The sequence below is a fragment of the Hypanus sabinus genome, chromosome 15 (genome assembly GCF_030144855.1).
Source record: "Hypanus sabinus isolate sHypSab1 chromosome 15, sHypSab1.hap1, whole genome shotgun sequence".
Taxonomy (NCBI): domain Eukaryota; kingdom Metazoa; phylum Chordata; class Chondrichthyes; order Myliobatiformes; family Dasyatidae; genus Hypanus; species Hypanus sabinus.
The window spans coordinates 76628743-76650577 of NC_082720.1; the positions used below are offsets into that span (position 1 = coordinate 76628743).

The window sequence follows — 21835 nt, forward strand, 5'->3', positions numbered from 1 at the left end:
ACCCCAACAGACTCCCAAGTGAAGTGTTGCCTCACCTGGAAGGACTCTTTAGGCCCCTGAATGGTAGTGAGGGCTGAGGTATAGGGGCAGGTGTGGCACTTGTTCCACTTGCAAGCATAAGTAGCAGGAGGGAGATCAGTGGGGAGGGATGAGTGGAGATCCCACCACCAAGTACATCATTCCCTACCCCCCCCCCCTCAATTTCCACTTTCTATAAGGATTGCTCCCATGCAAATACCTCATCCACTTCATTCTGGCTTCACCTATCACCCATGACCTTGAACTTCTTCCTCCCCTCCCACCTTCTTAATCTGACTTTCACCTTTCTTTCGGGTCCAGATGAAGAGACTCGGCCTGAAACATTTTCCATAGATGTTGTTTGGCTATTCCTCCAGCAATTTGTGTGTATTGATCTGCTCTATAATGCTCTTCAAAGGTCTTTCTTACCTGCGATCATACCTTGCCTGGACGTTATATTAACCCTTGCCTCACCATAACTTCCACAATGCCTCAGCCTTGGTTTCTAATGAAATGCTGGAAACACATTCCAATGACTTTTCTGATATTCATTCAACTGCCAGACGAGTTGTTCCAACTTCAACAGAAAATAGTCTTGCTTTGCCCGAGAATAAATCGCTTTGTGAGACCAATATAAAATCAGAAGAATAATTGTAATATATCCATAACATTAGTGAGATATGATACATAATTTCAAATACCTTTAATGTGTCCTTTCATTTTTGGAAGTATTGTATTTTTATGCTATCATTGACCCACAAGAATTGAAGATGTTAAATGAACCCTTGTAATAGTCAATATTATGTACAATATTACTATTCTATTTATGATTGGTTCACATGATTTTGTAAAGTTACATTAGCAAATTTGCTGATGACACAAAGCTGGGTGGGAGTGTGAAATGTCAGGAAGATGTTATGAGAATGCAGGGTGACTTGGACAGGTTGGGTGAGTGGGCAAATGTATGGCAGATGCAGTTTAATGTGGATAAATGTGAGGTTATCCGCTTTGGTGGCAAGAACAGGAAGGCAGATTAGTATCTAAATGGAATCAAGTTAGGAAAAGGGGAAGTACAACGAGATCTAGGTGTTCTTGTACATCAGTCAATGAAAGCAAGCATGCAGGTACAGCAGGCAGTGAAGAAAGCTAATGGCATGCCTGCCTTTATAACAAGAGGAATTGATTATAGGAGTAAAGAGGTCCTTCTGCAGCTGTACAGGGCCCCGGTGAGACCCCACCTGGAGTATTGTGTGCAGTTTTGGTCTCCAAATTTGAGGAAGGACATTCTTGCTATTGAGGGAGTGCAGCATAGGTTCACAAGGTTAATTCCAGGAATGGCCGGACTGTCATATGTTGAAAGATTGGAGTGACTGGGCTTGTATACACTGGAATTTAGAAGGATGAGAGGGGATCTGACTGAGACATATAAGATTATTAAGGGATTGGACACGCTGGAGGCAGGAAGCATGTTCCCACTGATGGGTGAGTCCAGAACTAGAGGCCACAGTTTAAGAATAAGGGGTAGGCCATTTAGAACTGAGATGCGGAAAAACTTTTTCACCCAGAAAGTGGTGGATATGTGGAATGCTCTGCTCCAGAAGGCAGTGGAGGCCAAGTCTCCGGATGCATTCAAGAGAGAGTTAGATAGAGCTCTTATAGATAACGGGGTCAAGGGATATGGGTAGAGGGCAGGAACAGGGTACTGATTATGATCAGCCAGGATCGCAGTGAATGGCGGTGCTGGCTAGAAGGGCCAAATGGCCTACTCCTGCACCTACTGTCTACTATCTTCAGAAACAGTTCTACTTCTATCTTTAATATCTCTATTTTCCCTTTCAGGGTTTTTCTAAAGACCAGACTGGGGCAGGAACGGGGTACTGATTGTGTATGATCAGCCATGATCACAGTGAATGGCGGTGCTGGCTAGAAGGGCTGAAAGGCCTACTCCTGCACCTACTGTCTAATGTCTATTGTCCGGAAGTTTTAAATTTTCCTGACTATCCATTGGTTTCTGAAAAATATCATGAGAGACTTTTGCCATCAAAGGACACTTTTTGAGCATAGGTAAATCATAAGTAATTGTATGACAAAAAATTCAGTACCTAAGACTCGTAAACGATCAGCACCGACAACGACTTCGCTCTCCTCTGCGGAAAACAATAATTTCCCAGTATTTGAGTTGACTTCAAACCTCTTTCCACGTGCTTCTACAGCTTCACTTCCTGTGGAAAAACAAGAAGTCAAATAAGAGGTATTGGAAGCTGAGTCATGTTATATGTAGAAGCAAAGTGGCTGACTAGTTTCCACATTTTTCTCATTTATAAGTGTTCCTTTGAATTTTGGAGTTACTCAGTTACTGGAGTTACTCAGTATTTGGCAGTTATTCAGCTTGGTTGGAGCACTAAAATGAATTGATTACTTACCTGTCACCCACTCCATATCCTGACAGTTTATTCATCCTCCTTTATTCCATTTTGCAATACACATACATTCTAAGTTAAGATAACCACTGTATAAACATTACCCTAAACTAATTATTCTAGCTAATAAAAATATCTATCTTTCTTCCTTTTTTTAGTTTATGCTTCATGGGAACTGATGTCCAAATGGCGACATACCGTAATCATACACATGTCTGTCATTATTAGGTCTGTAAAAAGTCTGTTTTAAACTGTCTGAAAATACACCAATATAATATCTTCCATCATCCCTGAAGGGTGAGAAAGAGGTGACCAGCAGTAATTGCTGCTGTATTGACAGAGAGCAGAGCCATTAAAAATAGATAAATCAATCAACACCAAAGTTAGTCAGGCAGTTAACTCAAATACTTTCTCCTTGTTCTGCCTCTGCAGGTCTAAAAAGCAGAACATTGCCTGTTAAAATCAAGTAAGCTGGCAATCATAACTATAACCATATCAGATTAATTTCAGCAGCTGTAACTTCAAAGTTAGCTCTCAGTTATCTCCTAGAAATATTTTTGTTGCATTCAATTAATCTTTGTTATTTTCCTCATCTTCTTTGCTCAGCAATATTCACCTTGGAGATGTGGCAATAGAGTTTCATCCTTGTTGATGTGTGCTTCATGCTTTATTTAGTAGCCTGTGCATGTTGTATTCCACTTTGAAGATACAGATAGAGTAAGCTCAGTGGAATTGAAACCAAAACACGTACCTACAATATGCAGCTCATAACCATGAGCAAAGTTCCACCTTCAACATTCAAAATGGAGCAAGCTCACAATGAAACACTCCTGATTTTGAAAATGAGGTAGTCTAATGCAAAACCAACATCTTAATTCGAAGCAAAGTTAAAAACATGATGGAAGAGGTAACTCTGGTTGATGAGGATATTGAAAGGTATAATAGAGGACAGGCAATGGTTATTATTAAAAATACATAATGCCTTCAAGGTATGTAATCTCAATGGTAAAAGTGATTCATCTGTGACTGATAAGAGAAATTAAAAATAGTGTTGAATTCAAAGTAGAGGTTTAAAAAGTTGTTAGAAATAGCAGTAAGCCAGGTAATTGGAAACATTTTAGAATTCAGCAAAGGAGGAACAAGAAACATAAAGCGAGGCAAAGTGGAAAATGAAAGTAGACTGTTTTGAAAATATAAAAATGGACTATAAGGGCTTATGTTGCCCTTCTAGACAGAGAGAAGAACTTTAGAGGATGTAAACAGTTATTTTGTGTTTGCCTTCCCATACAAAAACACATAAGGCACACAAAAATTGCTGGAAATCTTAGCGAATCCAGTAAGAATGAGGAATTGAGAAAAGGAAGCATCAGTTAAAAATTTGTAACAGAAAGGTTGATGAGCTTGAAAGCTAATAAATCACAAGGACCTGATGATTCACATCATATGGTTTTGAAACAGGTAGCTTTAAAGGTAGCGGAGATTCTGTTGTCATCTTCCAGTGTTCTACAGATTATAGATTGTTCCTATTTATTAGAGGGCAGAAAATGTGACCCCAATGATTAACAAAGAAGGGAGAAAGAAAATTTGTTAACCTAATGTCAGTGGTATGGAAAATGTTAGAACTTATGAAGAAGGATGCAATGACAAAAGCAGAGCCAATGTGAACTTATGACAGGAATGCTACATTTCATTAATCTGATGGAATTCTTTGAGGATTTTCCTAGTGGAACAGATAGTGGGGAATAAGTAGATAAGGCATATTTTAATTTTTGGAAGGTTTTGATATCACTCAGTACAGGAGATTGATCAACACATTTAGAGCACATAGAATTGGGATGCAACATACTGATATAGATAAGAATTTTCTTTGACAGAAAGCAAAGAGTGGAAACAAGCAGATTGCTTTAAGTCATCAGGCTATGATGAATAGAGTCCAATGGGGATTGGACTTGTCCCCTGCTGTTCACAATAAATATCAGCAATTCCCAGTTTGATGTAGATACTGAACTAGATGAGGATTTTGAAGCACATGATGCCCCCAGGTAACAAATTGGTTCCCATCTTTACAGATGTTTATCAGTAAATTTTGTTCATAATTTAGAAAATACACAAAATCACATGATAGGCTAACCATACCTCCACTGTATTGTAGTGAATGGCATCAAAAGGACACAAGGCTGCTAAGAAAAAAAGCAATTACTGAATGTGAAGAGAGTGAGGAAGCCATTTTTGTTTTTCATATTTATGCACATGCATCAGATTTTTAAATTTAATCATATTATTGGAACTTGTTCATATTTAGTGGTGAACATATACCACTATTTGTTCATAAATAGTGGTGTTCATAATCTAGGATGGCCTGTACTCTAGATGATTTAAAGAGATGTCAAAGGAGATGGGCAAACTGAATGAATAGACCAGATCATGGCACATTAAACATGTTTTGGATAAATGTCAGGTTAATTGCTTTGGTCTACATAGCAAAAAAGCAAGATGAGAGACTGAGTTGTGTTGATGTTGAAAAGGGAAAATGAGTTCGAGGGCACAGACACTGAAGGTGCACTAAATGATTAAGAAGGTAAACGGCACACTAGCCTTAATTAAGGGAGGAAGCAGTAAAGAGTCACGAAACTATTTCCAGACATGGGCCAGATACTGTAGATATGAGGAGAGAGAGATCAGATAGGGATTATATTATCTGGTGATTTTCTGCATTTTCAGACAGTAGTTTGGTTATATTGGTTGGGAAAAGACTAAGGATGTGAAGATCCAAAAAGGCCAATGTGTAGACATTGCTAATTCACCAGGATCCAGAAGGAAATTAAAATATAAAATCGAATCTGTCTTTTTCATTCTGTTTTGGACCTGGTCCCATTTGGTAAATTGATCTAGTAACTTCACTGACTTCTCAGTAGAAGTAGTTGGATGCTGCTGATGACAATAGCACCCAATAATCCCATGTTACCTGGAGACCATAAGCCTTTGCCACATGGTCACTGGGGACAGGTAGTGGGAACAGCAACACCAAAGTAGGTACGTGAGTTGAACAACTGCCCCACTGGGCTACTATCCTTTGGGTGATCAGATTAAAAATTACTCCAGATCACTGTGTGAAGACATAATACCTTAAGACTATAAGACATAGGAGCAGAATTAGGATATTCAGCCCATTGAGTCTTCTCTGCCATTACGTCAAGGCTGATCCTGGATCCTACTCAACCCTATACACCTGCCTTCTCACAAGACCCTTTGATGCCCTGACCGATTAGGAAGCTATCAACTTCTACCTTAAACAGTACCCATGGCCTTGGCCTCCTTTGCAGTGTGTGGCAGAGCATTCCATAGATTCACTACTCTTTGGCTCAAAAAATTCCTCCTTACCTCCATTCTAAAAGGTCACTCCTCAATTCTGAGGCTGTACCATATAGTTCTTGATACCCCTAACATAGGAAACATCTTCTCCACATCTACCCTATTTAGTCCTTTCACCATTCAGTAGGGCTCATTGAGATTCCCTTGCATTCTTCTAAATTCCACTGAATACAGGCCCAAAGCTGCCAAACGCTCCTCATATGTTAACCCCTTCATCCTCAGAATCATGCTCGTGTATCTCCTCTGGACTCTCTCCAATGACAACACATCCTTTCTGAAATATGGGGCCCAAAACTGTTGACTATACTCCAGCCTGACTAGTGTCTTATAAAGCCTCAGCATTATCTCCTTGCCTTAAAATTCTATTCCCCTTAAAATGAATGCCAATGTTGCATTTACCTTCTTTACCACTGACTCAACCTGTTAATTAAACTTCTAGGACTCCTGCACAAAGACTCCCAAGTCCCTCTGCACTTCTGTTGTTTGAAACTTCTCCCCATTTAGATAATATTCCGCACTATTATTTCCTTTACCAAAATGCATTATCGTACATTTCTGAATACTGTATTCCATAAGCCACTTTTTTGCCCGTTCTTCCAATTTGTCTAAGTCCTGCTGCAATTGCATTGCTTCTCAGCACCTACCCCTTCACCTATCTTTGTATCACCCACAAACTTCGTCACAATGCCATCAATCCAATTATCCAAATCATTGACAAACAATGTGAAAAGTAGCAGTCCTGAAACTGACTCCAGAGGAACAACAGTAGCCATTGGCAAACAACCTGAAAAGGTCTCCTTTACTCCCTCCCACTCGCTATCTCCTGCCTGTCAGCCATTCCTCTATCCATGCCAGTATCTTTCCTGTAATGCCACAGGATTTTATCATGTTAAGCAGCCTCATGTGTGACACCTTATCAAATACCTTCTGAAAATCCTGGAAAATGACATCCACTGCCTCTCCTTTGTCCACCCTGCTTATTACTTCCTCAAAGGGCTCTCACAGATTTGTCAGGCAAGATTTCCCCTGACAGAAACCATACTGACTTTGACTTATTTTATCATTAGTCTCCAAGTGCCTCAAAACCTCACCCTTAATAATATACTCCAACACTTCCCCAACCACTGAGGTTAGGCTAACTGGCCTATAATTTCCTTTCTTTTGCCTTCCTCCCTTCTTAAAGAGTGGAGTGACATTTGCAATCTTCCAATCCTCTGGGACCATGCCAGAAACAAGTGATTCTTGAAAGATCATGACCAATGCATCCGTTACCTCTTTAGCAACCTCTCTCAAGGCTCTGGGATGTAGTCCATCTGGCCCAGGTGACTTATCCAGCTTAAGTCTGCCTAGCACTTTTTCCTTTGTAATAGAAAATGCACTCACTGCTGCTCCCTGACACACATGGACCTTTGGCACACTGCTAATGTCTCCCACAGTGAAGACTGATACAAAGTACTCATTAAGTTCATCTGCCATTTCTTTGTCTCCAAATACTATCCCTCCAGTATCATTTTCCAGTGGTCCAGTATCAACTCTCAACCCCCTTTCATTCTTTATATTACTGACAAAACTGTTGGTGTCCTATTATTGACTAGCATCTCATCTTTTCCCTTCTTATAGCTTTTCTAGTCACCTTTTGTAGAATTTTAAAAGCTTCCTAATCATCCAACTTCCTACTCACTTTTGCTACCTAATATGCCCTTTTCTTGGCTTTTATGCAGTCCTTAACTTCGCTTGTCAGCCACGGTCGCCCACGCCTGCTATTTGAGAACATCTTCTTCTGTACTACATTAGCAAAACAAGCTAAGACTCATTTTACCACTTTTCTTTGTTCAACTTAGATAAAAATAACGTCCATGGCTGTCGTGAATATAGCACGAGCAGACCAATGAGAAACCTCGTGCAAAGTGATTGGGAGGATAGGATACACGATTGGTTTATCCTCCAACTTTTCACAGAGAAGTCAGATCATAACTTTTGCAAAGCAACAGGGATGAAAAAATGAGCTCAAGATTCTCACTCAATAAAATTGAACATGAAGGAGGGTCTGAGTGCTGATAATCTGTCCAGCGTGCACCTGGGAGCAAAAAATTCCATTATTGATACCTATTGCAAAGTAAACTGAGAGAATGAGTGTAATGGGTGTTTATGATTTAATCTGTCATACTTAGCAGCTGCTGCTAGGTCTACTAGAGTGGATAGAGTGGATGTGGAGAGGATGTTTCCATCTGTAGGAGAGTCTATGATCTAACAGCACAACCTCAGAATAAGGGACACTCAGAACTGACATGAGGAAGAATTTCTTCTGCCAGACAGTGGTGAATCTTTGGAATTCATTACCACATAAGATTGCAAAGGGCGAGTCATTGGGTGTATTTAAGGGAGAGATTGATAGATTATTGATTGGTAAGGGAATTAAGGGTCACAGGGAGAAGACAGGGGAATGGCATTGAGAAAAATAAATCAGACATAATTGAATGGTGTACATGACTCAATAACCTGAATTACCTAATTCTGCTCCTATATCTTATAGTCTTAAAGTACTCTTTTAGTAGAGCTGCTGCATGTCTTATTGTTTTATATATATATATATATATCCTGAGTGGTGATCTTCTTTCTAGTTATTTTCAACAGACCAGCCCAGGATCTGACAGCGGTGTGCTGTACTCTCTCCATAATGTTCCAGCTTACCTGTATTTAGTTGTGTAACTGTCTGATCCTCACTATTGCGGATGCTCACTGTAACATTCCTAGAAGACTGCAAGTAAAGAGAACTGTCCTATAAAAAAATCAGAGAAAACACAATTAGGTGCATACCTTCATGTTTTCAGCTCTGTGATAAATTATAACTGGAACATTCTTGTTGCTTATTTACGGTACAAAGAATAAGTTAGAATAATGGGCCAGATCTTGTGCATTCAATCTTCTATCTGAACTCAACAATTTCCACTCACCTGCATTTGTCTTACTGGATGCTGAGACAAACAAGTTGATTCCCTGCACGATTGGAACAGGTTCCAAGCACTGAGGCCCCTCCCACAAAATTCCTGATGGTAATTAGCAATCGGATATTGCTAAGAGCTTTTGAGTCTGCAGTGTTTTCCCTCTTTTATAGCCAATTAACAGACAATATATGCAGACATAACATTTATTTTAAATAACTAATTAAACCATCATAAAATGTTGTGAAATAATTAAAACATTCTCACATTATGAAACAACAGTAATTTTCCCACATGTAATAGGTTTCCAGATTTTAATATCATTTTTCCCTCTATTGGAGCTGTTTTCTTTATCAATGGCACTTGCAGTTGGATACTAAAATATTTGAGGGTACTTATAATGTATTTCTTCTATACAATAATTATGGCTACATGAGCAAATATGGCTGGCTGATGGTTGCTGACACCAAGCTGACTGACAGTTGTCAAATATGTACGTAACAGCTCTTGGTAGCCTAGTTCGTTTCACACTTTCACAAAAACTTGCCCAAACATAGGCAGATGAAAGGACCTGGAGGTTAGATTTTGGTATTCTGTTATCATAGGGGTAACCACAGACTGCTACTTTTGCCTGCATGGCATCCGATGCAGTGCACGAGAAATAAATTATAAAATAAATTAAATATTTTGATGGATAAATACAAGAAACACTCATAAAAGGAAACATTTCAATGGATAAATGGAAAAAATAATCTTCAAGGTTTTCGTTCTCATGAAATGGTATTGTTTAGGGAGGCAGAAATGCTAAAAACGATCACTGCTGTTACATCAAGTATGAATAGTATATTTAAATGTTGAAATTTAATTTGCATTAGTCTGTAAGTTGTTAAGTTAATAAGGAATATATGAAAGACATTTTATCATAAAGACAGTGGTGACAATTTTAGATCACAATAAGGTTGAGAACTGAAAATCCTTCCTGCCTTTCAATATCTACTTCACATAGATGGCTTACATAGTGAGCCAATTTTGTCCTTATTTTACACTATCTAGATGTCAACCATTCTAACTGATTTTAAAATGCATTTAAATACTATTACTGTTCACTCTGGGTAAATTAATAACATTAAACACTTGTCATGCTTGTTCCATCTATTAATGATAACAGCGCAGTAAAGACTGCGTGATAGGATTTTGTTCTTCAGCATCTGATGCAGAGTTTATGCTGGCAACCTATAGACAGTGAGTGGGTCATTTTGTCAACACGTGAATAAAACTTGTAAGTGCTGTCTTAGAAGCCACACAGAGGGCCATTTAAAATGAAAAGCCTATGACTCATTATAACATGGAATGTGGACCCTGCAATCATGCTTAATGAGGATTAACATAAATTGTTTTTCTGTACAGACTCACAATGCAGAGGTTAATACCTTGTAGCACTCAGCTGAATCTGGCTTTAAGAAGACCATACAACCATAAGATATAGGACCAGAATTAGGATATTCAGCCCATCAAGTCTGCTCCATCATTCTATCATGGCTGATTTATTATCCCTATCATCCTTATTCTGCTGCCTTCTCCCCATAACCTTCGATATTCTGATTAATCAAGAACCTACCAACCTTAAATATACCTAAAGACTTGGCCTGCACGGCTGTCTGTGGCAATGAATTTCACAGACTCACAACCCACTGGCTAAAGAACGTTTTCCTCACCTCTGTTCTAATTGGACGACCCTCACTTCTGAGGCTGTGCCCTCTGGTTCTAGACTTCCTCACTATAGAAAACTTCCTCTCCACATCCTTTCAATATTCAGTAGGTTTCAATGAGATTACCCCACATTCTTACAAACACCAGTGAGTACAAGCCCAGAGCCATTATGCTCTCATTATATGATAACACTCTCATTCCTGGGATCATTTCTGTGAACCTCCTCTTGACCTTCTCCAATGCCATTACATCCTTTCTTAGATACTCACAAGACTCCAAGTCTGACCACAGCGTTATAATCTTGCTTTTATATTCTAGTCCACTCGAAATGAATGCTGACATTGCATTTGCCTTCCTTACCACCAACTCAACCTGTAAGTTAACCTTTAGGGAATCCTGCACAAGGACCCAAGTCCCTTTTCATTTCTGATTTTTGAATTTTCTCCCTTTTCAAAAATAATCTATGCCTTTATTCCTTCCAACAGAGTGTGAGACCATGCACTTCCCTACACTATACTCCATCTGCCGCTTCCATGGCCATACTTTTAATCTGTCTAGGTCCATCTGCAGACTCCTTGCTTCCTTAAGCCTACCTTCCCTTCCAGCTATCTTTGTATCATGTGCAAACTTGGCCCACAAAGCCACCAATTCCTTTAACCAAATCATTGACTAACTGCAAAATGTGAAAAGAAATGGTGCCAACACTGACCACTGTGGCATACCACTAGTCACCAGCAGCCAATCAGAAAAGTCTGCCTTTATTTCTACTCTTTGCTTCCTTCCAGTCAGCTAATCTTCTATCCATGTGAGTATTTCTCCTGTAATACCTGGAATATCTTGTTAAGCAGTCTCATGTACGGCATCTTGTCAAAGGTATTCTGAAACTACATTTTTATTCTCTCTTTATGGCTTTTTAATTGTCTTCTGTTGGTTTTTAAAAGCTCTGCAATTCTTCTACCTTCCCATTAATTTTTGTAGCATTATATGTCCTCATTTTGCTTTTTTGCTATCTTTGACTTCACTTGTCAGCCACATTGCCTCATCCTCCCTTTAAGATATATCTTAATCTTTGGGATGTATCTTTCCTGTGCCTTCCAAACTTCCAGAACACCAGCCATTGCTGTTCTGTCATCGTCTCTCCAGTGTACCCCTCCAATCAACTTCGGCTGGCTCCTTTTTCATGCTTCTGTAATTCCCTTTACTCCACTCTAATAATGACACATCCAACTTTAGCTTTGCCTTCTCAAACTGCAGGTTGCATTCTGTCATTTTACAATCACTGGTTTCTAAGTGTTCCTTTGCCTAAAACTCCCTACCCAATTCTGGGCTATCACAAATCACCCAATCCAGAATTACCATTCCCCTAGTGGGCTCAACTAAAAGGTCCTCTAAAAAGTCATCAAGTAGACATTCTACAAATTCCCTCACTTGCGATCTAGCACCAACCCAAATCCCCCAATTTATTTACATATTGTAATACCACATTATAATTGCAACATTGCCTTTTTCATATGTCTTTTTAATTTATATCTTACATCCTGGCCTCTGTTTGGAGTCCTGAATACAACTCCCTTCAGTGTCTTTTAAATCTTACAGTTGTTTAACTTCAGCCACAAGGATTCTGCTTCTTCTGATCTTATGCCACTCCTTTCTGAGGAATGATTGCATTTTTTTTATCAACAGAGCCACCAATCTACTCTGCCTATATGGTGTCCTTTCGATACAATGTGTATCCATGGATGTTAAGCTCCTGACTATGATTTTCTTAGAGTGTCCCAAAACATCATAACTGCCAATCACTAACTGCACTATAGGTTGATCTACCTTATACTGCATGCAGTCAAGAATAACACCTTCAGTCTTGTATTCATCATCATTTTTGATTTTGACCCTTGTTACACTTTAACTCATCCCACTGACTATAATTTTTGGACTATCTTCTGCCTGTCGTTCCTCACAGTCTGACTATACATTGCATTCAGCTATAAACCAACTGCTCCATCCTTAGTCTTTTCACTCCCTTTCCCGTCCCCCTGCAAACTTTGCTTAAATACTCCCCAACAACTCTAGCAAACCTGCCTGTGAAGATATTGGGCCCCTTGGGTTCATATGTAACCCACCCCTTTTGTACAGATTATACCTTCCTCAAAGGGAACCCAATGATCCAGAAAGCTGATACCCTGCCCTCTGCACCAATTCTCCAGCCACGAATTCATATGCATAATCAACCTATTCTTACCCTCTCTGGCATATGGCACAGCACGCTATCCATGGGTTACTACCCTGGAGATCCTGCTTTTCAGCTTTCTCCCTAACTCCCTATATACTCTTCAGGACCTCCTCCCTTTCCCTATCAATGTCATTGGTACCAATATGTACCATGACTTACTGCTGTTCACCACCCCACCCCCTTTAGGAAGCCATGGAACCAATCTGAGATGGCCATGGCCCTAACACCTGGGAGGCAATGTACTATTCAGGTGTCTCTTTCACCTTCACTCAGTGCCAAAGACATGGTTGCTGCAGTTTTCCCCTGTCCCCAGCTGTAACCAAAGCAGTATATTTATTATTAAGGAGAACAGCCACAGGGGCACTCTGAACTGCCTGCCTATTCCCTTTCCCTCTCCTGACAGTCCTGTCTCCTGCAACCTAGGGATGATCAGCTCCTCATTTTTCCCTATGAGCCAGAGGCCATGTAGCTATTTCTCCAGTTCCATAACATGGTCTCTGGAGCTGCAGCTCAGTGATCTTCATGCATATGTCATTATCGGGGTGACTGTGAGCTCTCCCAGTGTTTCCACATCTCACACAAAGAACAAAGAACAAAGAACAAATCTAGTGCACTAGTTACATACTTACAGAAAAAAAATACTTACTTACTTAAAACCTCAGCCTTTGCTTTCCCAAGCCTGATCTCTCCTAAGCCTATTGAGCCAAAGCCTGGCCATTCTAACATTGCCCACTTACACAATGGCCAGTCCACTTATGCCTCCCTTCACGTTATTGTCTCTCCACTGATGCAACCTGCCAAAAGTACTGGAGCTGATTTTAAACCTCACGCTGTGTCACCAACGCATGACTTCTCACGCTGATTGCTGCCTGCCAATATGAAAGCATATCTACTCTAGTTCCTGTTAGTGAAACATATAGTTTGTGGACCTCAGAAGGAAGGTAAAAATCTTTCATCAAACTGATCATATTAGTATTGAAACTTTTTTTTAAAATAACCTTCGCCATGAAGTATGCAGCTTTAAAATTGGCCTCAAAAGATTTGTCTAAGATTCTTGGAGCTTTTGAAGGATTTGTCAGCAAAAACTTTGACAAACTTCTATAGATGTGTAGAAAATCCTCCAAAAGTTAGTGGTTTCAGTCATTACATCACCATTGAGCGCATCTACATGAAATGTTGCCATACAAATGTGGCATCCATCATCAAAGATCCTCACCTCCCAAGCCATGCTCTTTTTTCGCTACTGCCATCAGGAAGAAGGTGCAGGTGCCTCAGGACTTACACCACCAGGTTCATGCACAGTTGCTATCTCTCAACCAACAGGCCCATGAACAAAAGATAACTAGACTCATTCTACTTCTGGTGTTCACACAAGCCAATGATCTCACTTCAAGGACTCTTTATCTTGTTATTTCATGCTCTTATTATTTATTTTTATTTATTTCTATTTCCATTTGTGCAGTTTGCTCTTCATTGATCCCATTTACAGTTACCTTTCTATAGATTTGCTAAGTATGTCTGGAGGGGAATTGAATCTCAAGGTTGCATGCAGTACTCTGATAATGAATTTTACTTTGAACTTTGAACTAACCCAACTTTAAAAAGAGTCACTGAAGTTGAATGATTTAATTACTCTGTGTATTCTTCGATAAATTTAATTCAGGCAGATGATTTCCATCTTCATGGAATTTCAGGAAATCCACCATTTGTTATCAGATTTCTTAGTCAGAAATCATGTTTCCATTCACTTTGTGTGAAGTTTCACATTAGACTGTTGAAAATTAAAACAAAATCACTACAGACACCTGAATTCTGATATAGATGAAGTGATGAAAATACTCAGCATGTCAGGTAAATTTCTGTTTTTATTTCACATTAAAAAATTTCAATTGCTTAATTGTTTAATGTCATTTCCAGTGCACAAGTGTAAAAACAATAGCTGCTGCAGCTTCAAAGCAGCACAAAAAACACAATAAGATAAAGAAACCAATAATAAAAACACATTAAATATAAATGCATAAGATAGCTTATATACACAGATTGATTGTATGTACATAAAGTGATACTAAGCACAGGGTCATCAGATCATAAAGCAACTGACAGAAAATGATAAAGCAGTGGTGCTTGGGGTCTGAAGGGGTGGGTTAGTGGGTGGAAGTGTTGATCAATCTTATTGCTTAGGGAAACTAACTGTTTTTGATTCTGGTGGTCCTAGTGTGGATGCTACGTAGCCTCTTCCCTGATGGGAGTGAGACAAACAGTCCATGGGTGGGTGGATTCCTTCATGATGTTACTGGCCCTTTTCCTGCATGTATGTCCTTGATGGTGGGTAGGCTGATGCTGGTGATATGTTGGACAGATCTGACTAACATTGTAGAGGCTTCCTGCCTGCTGCAGTGCAGAGATTCAGCTTGTCAAGATGCTCTTTACTGTGCATCTGTGCAATTGTGAGTGTACTGTAGATGTGCATAGTCCAGCTCTGTTCAGCCTCCTCAGAAAGTAGAGGCATTGTGCAGAATGTAGAATGCTTAGAACAAATGCTAAGCTTATTTCCTGCGTTTGCATATTTTTAAACAAGAAAAGCAGAGAAGAAGTAAAAGGACCCATTCTAACTTGAATAAAGGAAAATTCTACCCCAAGCCTTAATTGCAGCAAGTTGCTGGTCTATAATTTTAATTCAAGGTTCAGCAAATACAAAGAATCAACAATTTTACAACTGAGGCAGTCTGTGTGGCTTTAACCAATGCTTAGCAATGGCTTATATGTTTGCTGGTCAAAATAAACTACTTGATTTCCTTCACCAATCCCTTCCACTGTGTGATCATAAAAATTGTATTTTCAGATTGTTCGTGTTTTATTTATAAATCAATCCAGATTCACCATTAAAATGTATCCACTGTATAACAAATGTCAAACTGAAGTAGTAATCCTAGCTGCCTTTACCTTTCCTATCCCTGGATCGAACCCCAGCACTGATCTAGCAAGGAAAAGATCACTCAAAATGCACCACACTAGACTCCATGGCCAGTCCTAACAGGGGCAGGAGCTCCATCCATGATCTTAATGTAGTAAAACTCAGATAATCTATTGTCTGATCATTCAGAAATCCTAAGGGTTCAACATCTGGATCGTGAGCTTGCTGATGCCCATGCTGCCTTCAGTGCTGCAGGGCTTGGTGTTCTTGTGTTCTCTTTAGTACATCAGGGCCCTGGGTTTCCTCTCAACACACCAAGGCCTGAGATCCTTGTGCTCAATTTAACTGTGGTTTTCATGTTCCCTCAGTACAATGGAGGCCAGTGATTCCTCTTCTCCCCTCGACACCTAAGCCTGACATTCCTGTATTGCCTTCTATCTTATTTGAAGTTCTTAATGCTGGACATTAAGAACCAAGTACTGCAGGTCTACCCCTTTAGCGAGTTGCTCTTTGGTGCAGCAGCTGGCCTTAGTGTTAACCAAGGTACTGGAGTTGGTGCAGAAAGGTGATGTGCGGTCTAAATGTGCGTGATTATCTCGAATGTTCTTTTTGCCATCTCAAGACCCTGTTGGACATTGATAATGTAAGATGCTACAAGTGCATTTCCCTTGTTTATTAGTGAGACAAACAGGGAGGAAGACACATGTGGATAAAAAGACAGACAGGGACAGACGTGGCCTCAGTCAGAGCAAGGACTGGTCCTCGAGCCATGACTTGTCTGTTGTAGCAGTCCAAGAGAGGAGATACCAGAGGCATTATGGCATAGACTCCACGCTGGGTAGGGGGCTAGCCCCTCCCCTCGGTGTTGCCCTCCAGAGCTTGATGATTGGAATGACAAGCTAGATTATGCGGATGTGTGCATTCACTTGCAGACTCCTGAGAGCTGTTTGTTCTTCATGATAACACCCATGCACCAACAATTTACAGGACATGTCACTCAGGGGCTTGGGCTGAAATATAACTTTCAGTGTGACTGTATCAATTACTGCTATCTTACATATGCGATACATAATATGTATTGTGTATGACTGTAGTTGCTGATTTGCACCTTGGCCCCAGAGGAATACTGTTTTGTTTGGCTGTATTTTTGGGTATCCATGTATGGTTGAATGACAATTAAGCTTGAACTTCAACTGAATTAAAAGTGTAGGAGTACAAGTTTCAATATAACCCAATAGACCAAAGAATCTGCAAGTCCAGCACTACTAAAATCCAAAGCATGCTGAATTAACAATTTTCTTTTATTTAGAACACCGGAGGTATCAAAATACAAATATAAAATAAGATGACATAATCAAATTAAATGGAAGTAACACCTCTTCAGCATTTTCCAATATATTCACTAGTAATAGGGCATCAAAGAAAAAACAGAAAATATTGAAAAAATGTACATTAATGATTTAAATGAGACTATATTTTAAATTGAATATCCATTATCAAGGTATTCCAAGTTCTTGTTCTTGTTTATATTCTTAGCATAATCATTTAACTGCTTGCGAGGTTGCTGTCATGTAAATTCACTATTGCTGGACGACAATAAGTTAAATAGCGGGAACAGATGGTGAGGCAAAGAAATGGCTTCTGCCTCATGTTATTCCATCCAAACACTGAACATTTTAATTACCTAGAGAGAATGGTTCTGATAGGTTTGAACAGGACTGACTCCAAGAGGCTGAAAGCAGGCTGCCTGCACAGAGACAATTGTTAGTAATATCGGGATACACCAGGCTGGTAACTGTGGAATTGGAAACAAGGCATGCACACATTACAAAATAATCCCATCAGATAATTACAATGCACACATGTGGATAAAAATAGACAATGCCACAGAGAAAATAGTGTGATTCACCTAGCTAAATAGAAACATACCTGTTTTGTCGTGTTTGCACACATTTCTGGCAAGAGTCACATCCACTGGGAAATTGATTTGGGAAATGCTGAAGTCATTTTCCTGTGATACTTCATGCATGTGGTATTGTCAACAATATACAGAGCATATAGTTTTCCCTTAAAATGGAAAGTGGACCTATAACCATCATTTAGTCATAGTAAAATAGGAAGTGTGTATTAAGTCAAGAACCATTTGTAAATAAAATGGTTCACACTAGACTTTATTTTTATTAACACTGATTTTTTTTCTTCTTTTCTCCAAAGGGCAACATTTATAAATCAAATGGGCATTCAGCATCATGTGGAAAACAGCATCTCACTAAAGGCTTCAATCAATGGTAGAAGCCTAACAGCAGTGTGCATTCTAGTGACAACACAATAGATCTACTCCATAGCTTGAGGGTAGGCCTATACTTAACGCTATGTCATTCAATCCTCCCCCTTTCCTGATTTCTGCCCTTCCTTCTCAACTTCGCTCCTCACCATTTTCTGATTTCTCTTGCCACTTCCTTCCACTGTCCCTCAGCTCCATAAGGCATTCACTTTAAAGTTGACAGATGACAGCTTCTACCGCTCTGCCATCCAATTTCTGAATGGACATTGAACCCATGAACACTACCTCACTACTTTTTTAATTTCTATTTTGCAACTACTTATTTAACTATTTAATTTATGAGTCAACAAATTTCTCGACATGTGCCAGTGATATTAAATCTGATTCTGATTCTGCATGATGGATACAGCAATTAGAAGCCCAGGCAACACCAACTGTCTTTGAATGCGTAAGTCAGCGTCTCATATTTTAAATAGGACAGAACTGCAATTTTAATTTAATAAAGCAGGACTTAAACTTGAACTTCTTTTTATAATACCTGATATGGCATAAGGCCAAACATTGAAGCCACTTTGCAGCCAAAAAAAAAACTGCTCCAATATCTTATAATTGTGATCGTGGAACCGTCGCAGCAGGAGGAGGAGCGAGGAGCTCAGGAGAGTGCTGAGGGCTGTGAAGCAGCTGAGGAGCTGAAGTGAGTGTGCTTTACAAGGAGCGTGGAGGGCAACTGAAGGGTTAAACAGAGTGTTGATTAGTTGATTAGAGGGAGTGAGTACTGGAGATAATTGGCAGGGACAAATAAAATGAGGGGTAGCTGAGGGCTAGTGTGTGAATGGCTCAGGGTAGGAGTGGAGCTTTGTGGGTTTGGCTCAAGAGGCTGAGGATGAGCTTGCTCCCAGTGAGGTAAGGCTGGGTAAGTTCCTTTAATTTAATTAACTTGGGAGTAGGTAATGGAGGCAGCAGTTAGGGCAGTTGTGTGCTCCGTTTGCAGTATGTGGGAAGTCAGGGCCAGCACAATTGTCCCTGATGACTACACCTGTAAAAAGTGCATCCGACTGCAGCTCCTGACAAACCAAGTTAGGGAACTGGAGCTGGAGCTGGATGAACTTCAGATCATTCGGGAGGCAGAGGCAGAAATGGACAGGAGTTTCAGGGAGATAGTCACCCCTAAAAGTCAGGAGGCAGGTAGCCGGGTGACTGTCAGGAGAGGGAAGCGGAACAGACAGAGAGCAGAGCACCCCTGTGGCTGTTCCCATCAATAATAAGTATACTGTTTTGGATATTGTTGGTGGGGATGACCTACCAGAGACAAGTTGTAGTGGTCATAACTCTAGCACTGAGACTGGACCCTCAGCTCAGAAAGGAAGGAAAAGAGGAGAGAAGTAGTGATAGGGGATTTGATAGTTAGGGGGACAGATAAGAAGCTCTATGGGAGAGATCGAGAATCCTGGATGGTCTGTTGCCTCCCTGGTGCCAGGGTCTGTGATATCTTGGATAGAGTATTCTCAGGAGGGAGGGTGAGCAGCCAGATGTCAATATATTTTCCCAATATATTGTTTGTGGTTTTTAAACTCATCATTTGCTTCAAGAATGTTGTGGTTCATGTGGGGACCAATGATGTGGATAGGAAGGAGGAGGAGGTCCTGCAAAATTGAAGGACAGGATCTCCAGGGTAGCAGTCTCAGGATTGCTACCCGTGCCACGTGCTGGTGAGGCTAGAAATAGGAAGATAATGCAGCTAATACATGGCTAAGGAGATGGTGCAGGAAGGAGGGCTTCATGTTTCTAGACAATTAAGCTTTGTTCCAGGGAAGGCGGGACCTGTTCCAATGGGACAGTTTGCACCTGAACTGGAGGGGGACTAATATCCTTGCGGGTAGATTTGCTAGTGCTGCCCCAGGGGGGTTTAAACTTGATTTGCAGGGGGAGAAGAACCAGAGCGTTAGAGCAGATAGTGAGGTGGAGGAGGATAAAGGTCATGTGAGGACTGCATGTATAGACAGAAATCGAAGGTTCGTATATGATAGAAATGTTCTCAGGTGCATCTATTTCAATGCAAGGAGTATTGAAGGTAAGGTAGAGGACCTTTTAGGGTGTGGATTGGCATGTGGGATTATGACATTATTGCTATTAGTGAGACTTGGTTGCAGGAGGGACAGGACTGGCAGCTTAATGTTCCGGGGTTCTGTTGTTTCAGACGTGATGGGGGGAGGAGTGGCATTATTAGTCAGGAAAAATATCGCAGCTGTGTATAGACAGAACAGCCTGGAGGGCTTGTCTACAGAGGCCATATGGGTGGAGCTGAGGAACAGAAAAGGTATGACCACACTAATAGGGTTGTATTATAGACCACCAAATAGTCAGAGAGAAATGGAGGAGCAAATCTGTAGAGAGATAGCATACTGATGTAAGAAACAGAAAGTTGGAATAGTAGGGGATTTTAACTTTCCACATATTGACTGGGACTCCCACACTGTGAAAGGGCTACATGGCTTGGAGTTTGTCAAATGTGTTCAGGAAAGTTTTCAAAATCAATATATAGAGGTACCTACTAGAGAGGATGCAATACTTAACCTCTTATTTAGGGAGCCAGACAGGTCAGGTGACAGAAGTATGTGTAGGTGAACATTTTGGGTCCAGTGACCATAATGTCATTAGTTTCAAGTTAGTTATGGATAAGGATTGGTTTGGTCCTCGAGTTGAGGTTCTTAATTGGAGAAGGGCCAATTTTGTGGAAATGAGAAAAGATCTAGGAAGAGTGGATTGGGATACGTTGTTTTCTGGCAAGGATGTGTTCAGTAAGTGGAAGGCCTTCAAAGGTGAAATTTTGAGAGTGCTGAGTTTGCATGTCCCTGCCAGGATTAAAGGCAAAGTTAACAGGCATAGGGAACTTTGGTGTTCAAGGGATATTGGCAATCTGGTTAAGAAAAAGAGAGAGGCGTTTAGCAGGTATAGGCAACAAGGAACAAATGAGGTACTTGAAGAGTATAAAAAATGTAAGAAAATACTAAAGAAGAAAATCAGGAAGGCAAAAAGACATAAGGTTGCTTTGTCTGATAATGTGAGGGTAAACCCAAAGGGTTTGTACAAGTATATTAAGAGTAAAAGGATAGTGAGGGACAAAATTCTTCCCTAGAAGATCAGAGCGGTCATCTATCTGTGGAGCCTCACGAGATGGGGAAGATCTTCAACAGTTTTTTTGCATCAGTATTTACTCAGGAAACTGGCATAGCGTAAATGGAAGGAAGGGAAACAAGCAGTAGTGTCATGGAACATATAGAGATTAAAGAGGAGGAGGTGCTTGCTGCCTTACAGTGAATAAAGGTAGATAAATCCCCCAGACCTGACATGATATTTTCTCGGACCTTGAGAGAGACTAGTGTAGAAATTGCAGGATCCCTGGCAGAAATATTTAAAATGTCCTTAGCCACAGGTGCAGTGTCGGAGGATTGGAGGGTAGCTCATGCTGTTCCGTTGTTTAAAAAAGGATCCAAAAGTAAACCAGGTAATTACAGGGTGGTGAGCCTGACACCAGTAGTAGGTAAATTATTAGACGGTGTTCTGAGAGATCGGATATATAAGTATTTTGACAGCCAAGGGCTGATTAAGGATAGTCTGCCTGGCTTTGTGCATGGTAGATCGTGTTTAACAAATCTTGTAGAGTTTTTCGAGGAGGTTACCAAGGGAGTAGATGAAGGAAAGGCTATGGATATTGTATACATGGACTTTAGAAAGGCATTTGACAAGGTCCCACATGGGAGGTTAGTTCAGAAAGTTCAGACATTAGGTATCCATGGAGGGGTTGTAGACTGGATTCGAAATTGGCCGTGTGGAGAAGAAAGAGTGGTAGTGGATGATTGCTTCTCAGACTGGAGGCCTCAGGGATCTGTGCTGGGACCATTGTTTGTTGTCTTTATCAATGATCTAGATGATAATGTGGTAAAT

General features: G+C 40.3%; 1 protein-coding gene across 2 annotated transcripts in view; it reads right to left on the reverse strand.

The window, feature by feature from the left end:
- Positions 1 to 21835, reverse strand: part of sgcd (sarcoglycan, delta (dystrophin-associated glycoprotein)) — a 368829-nt gene that overhangs the window by 60927 nt on the left and 286067 nt on the right. For both annotated transcript variants that reach the window (XM_059990538.1, XM_059990539.1), the window contains exons 4-5: positions 8502 to 8589; positions 2121 to 2240 (exon numbers count right to left, since the gene is read on the reverse strand). In XM_059990538.1, the coding sequence (XP_059846521.1) occupies positions 2121 to 2240; positions 8502 to 8589 (208 nt within the window). The remainder of the gene's footprint in view (positions 1 to 2120; positions 2241 to 8501; positions 8590 to 21835) is intronic.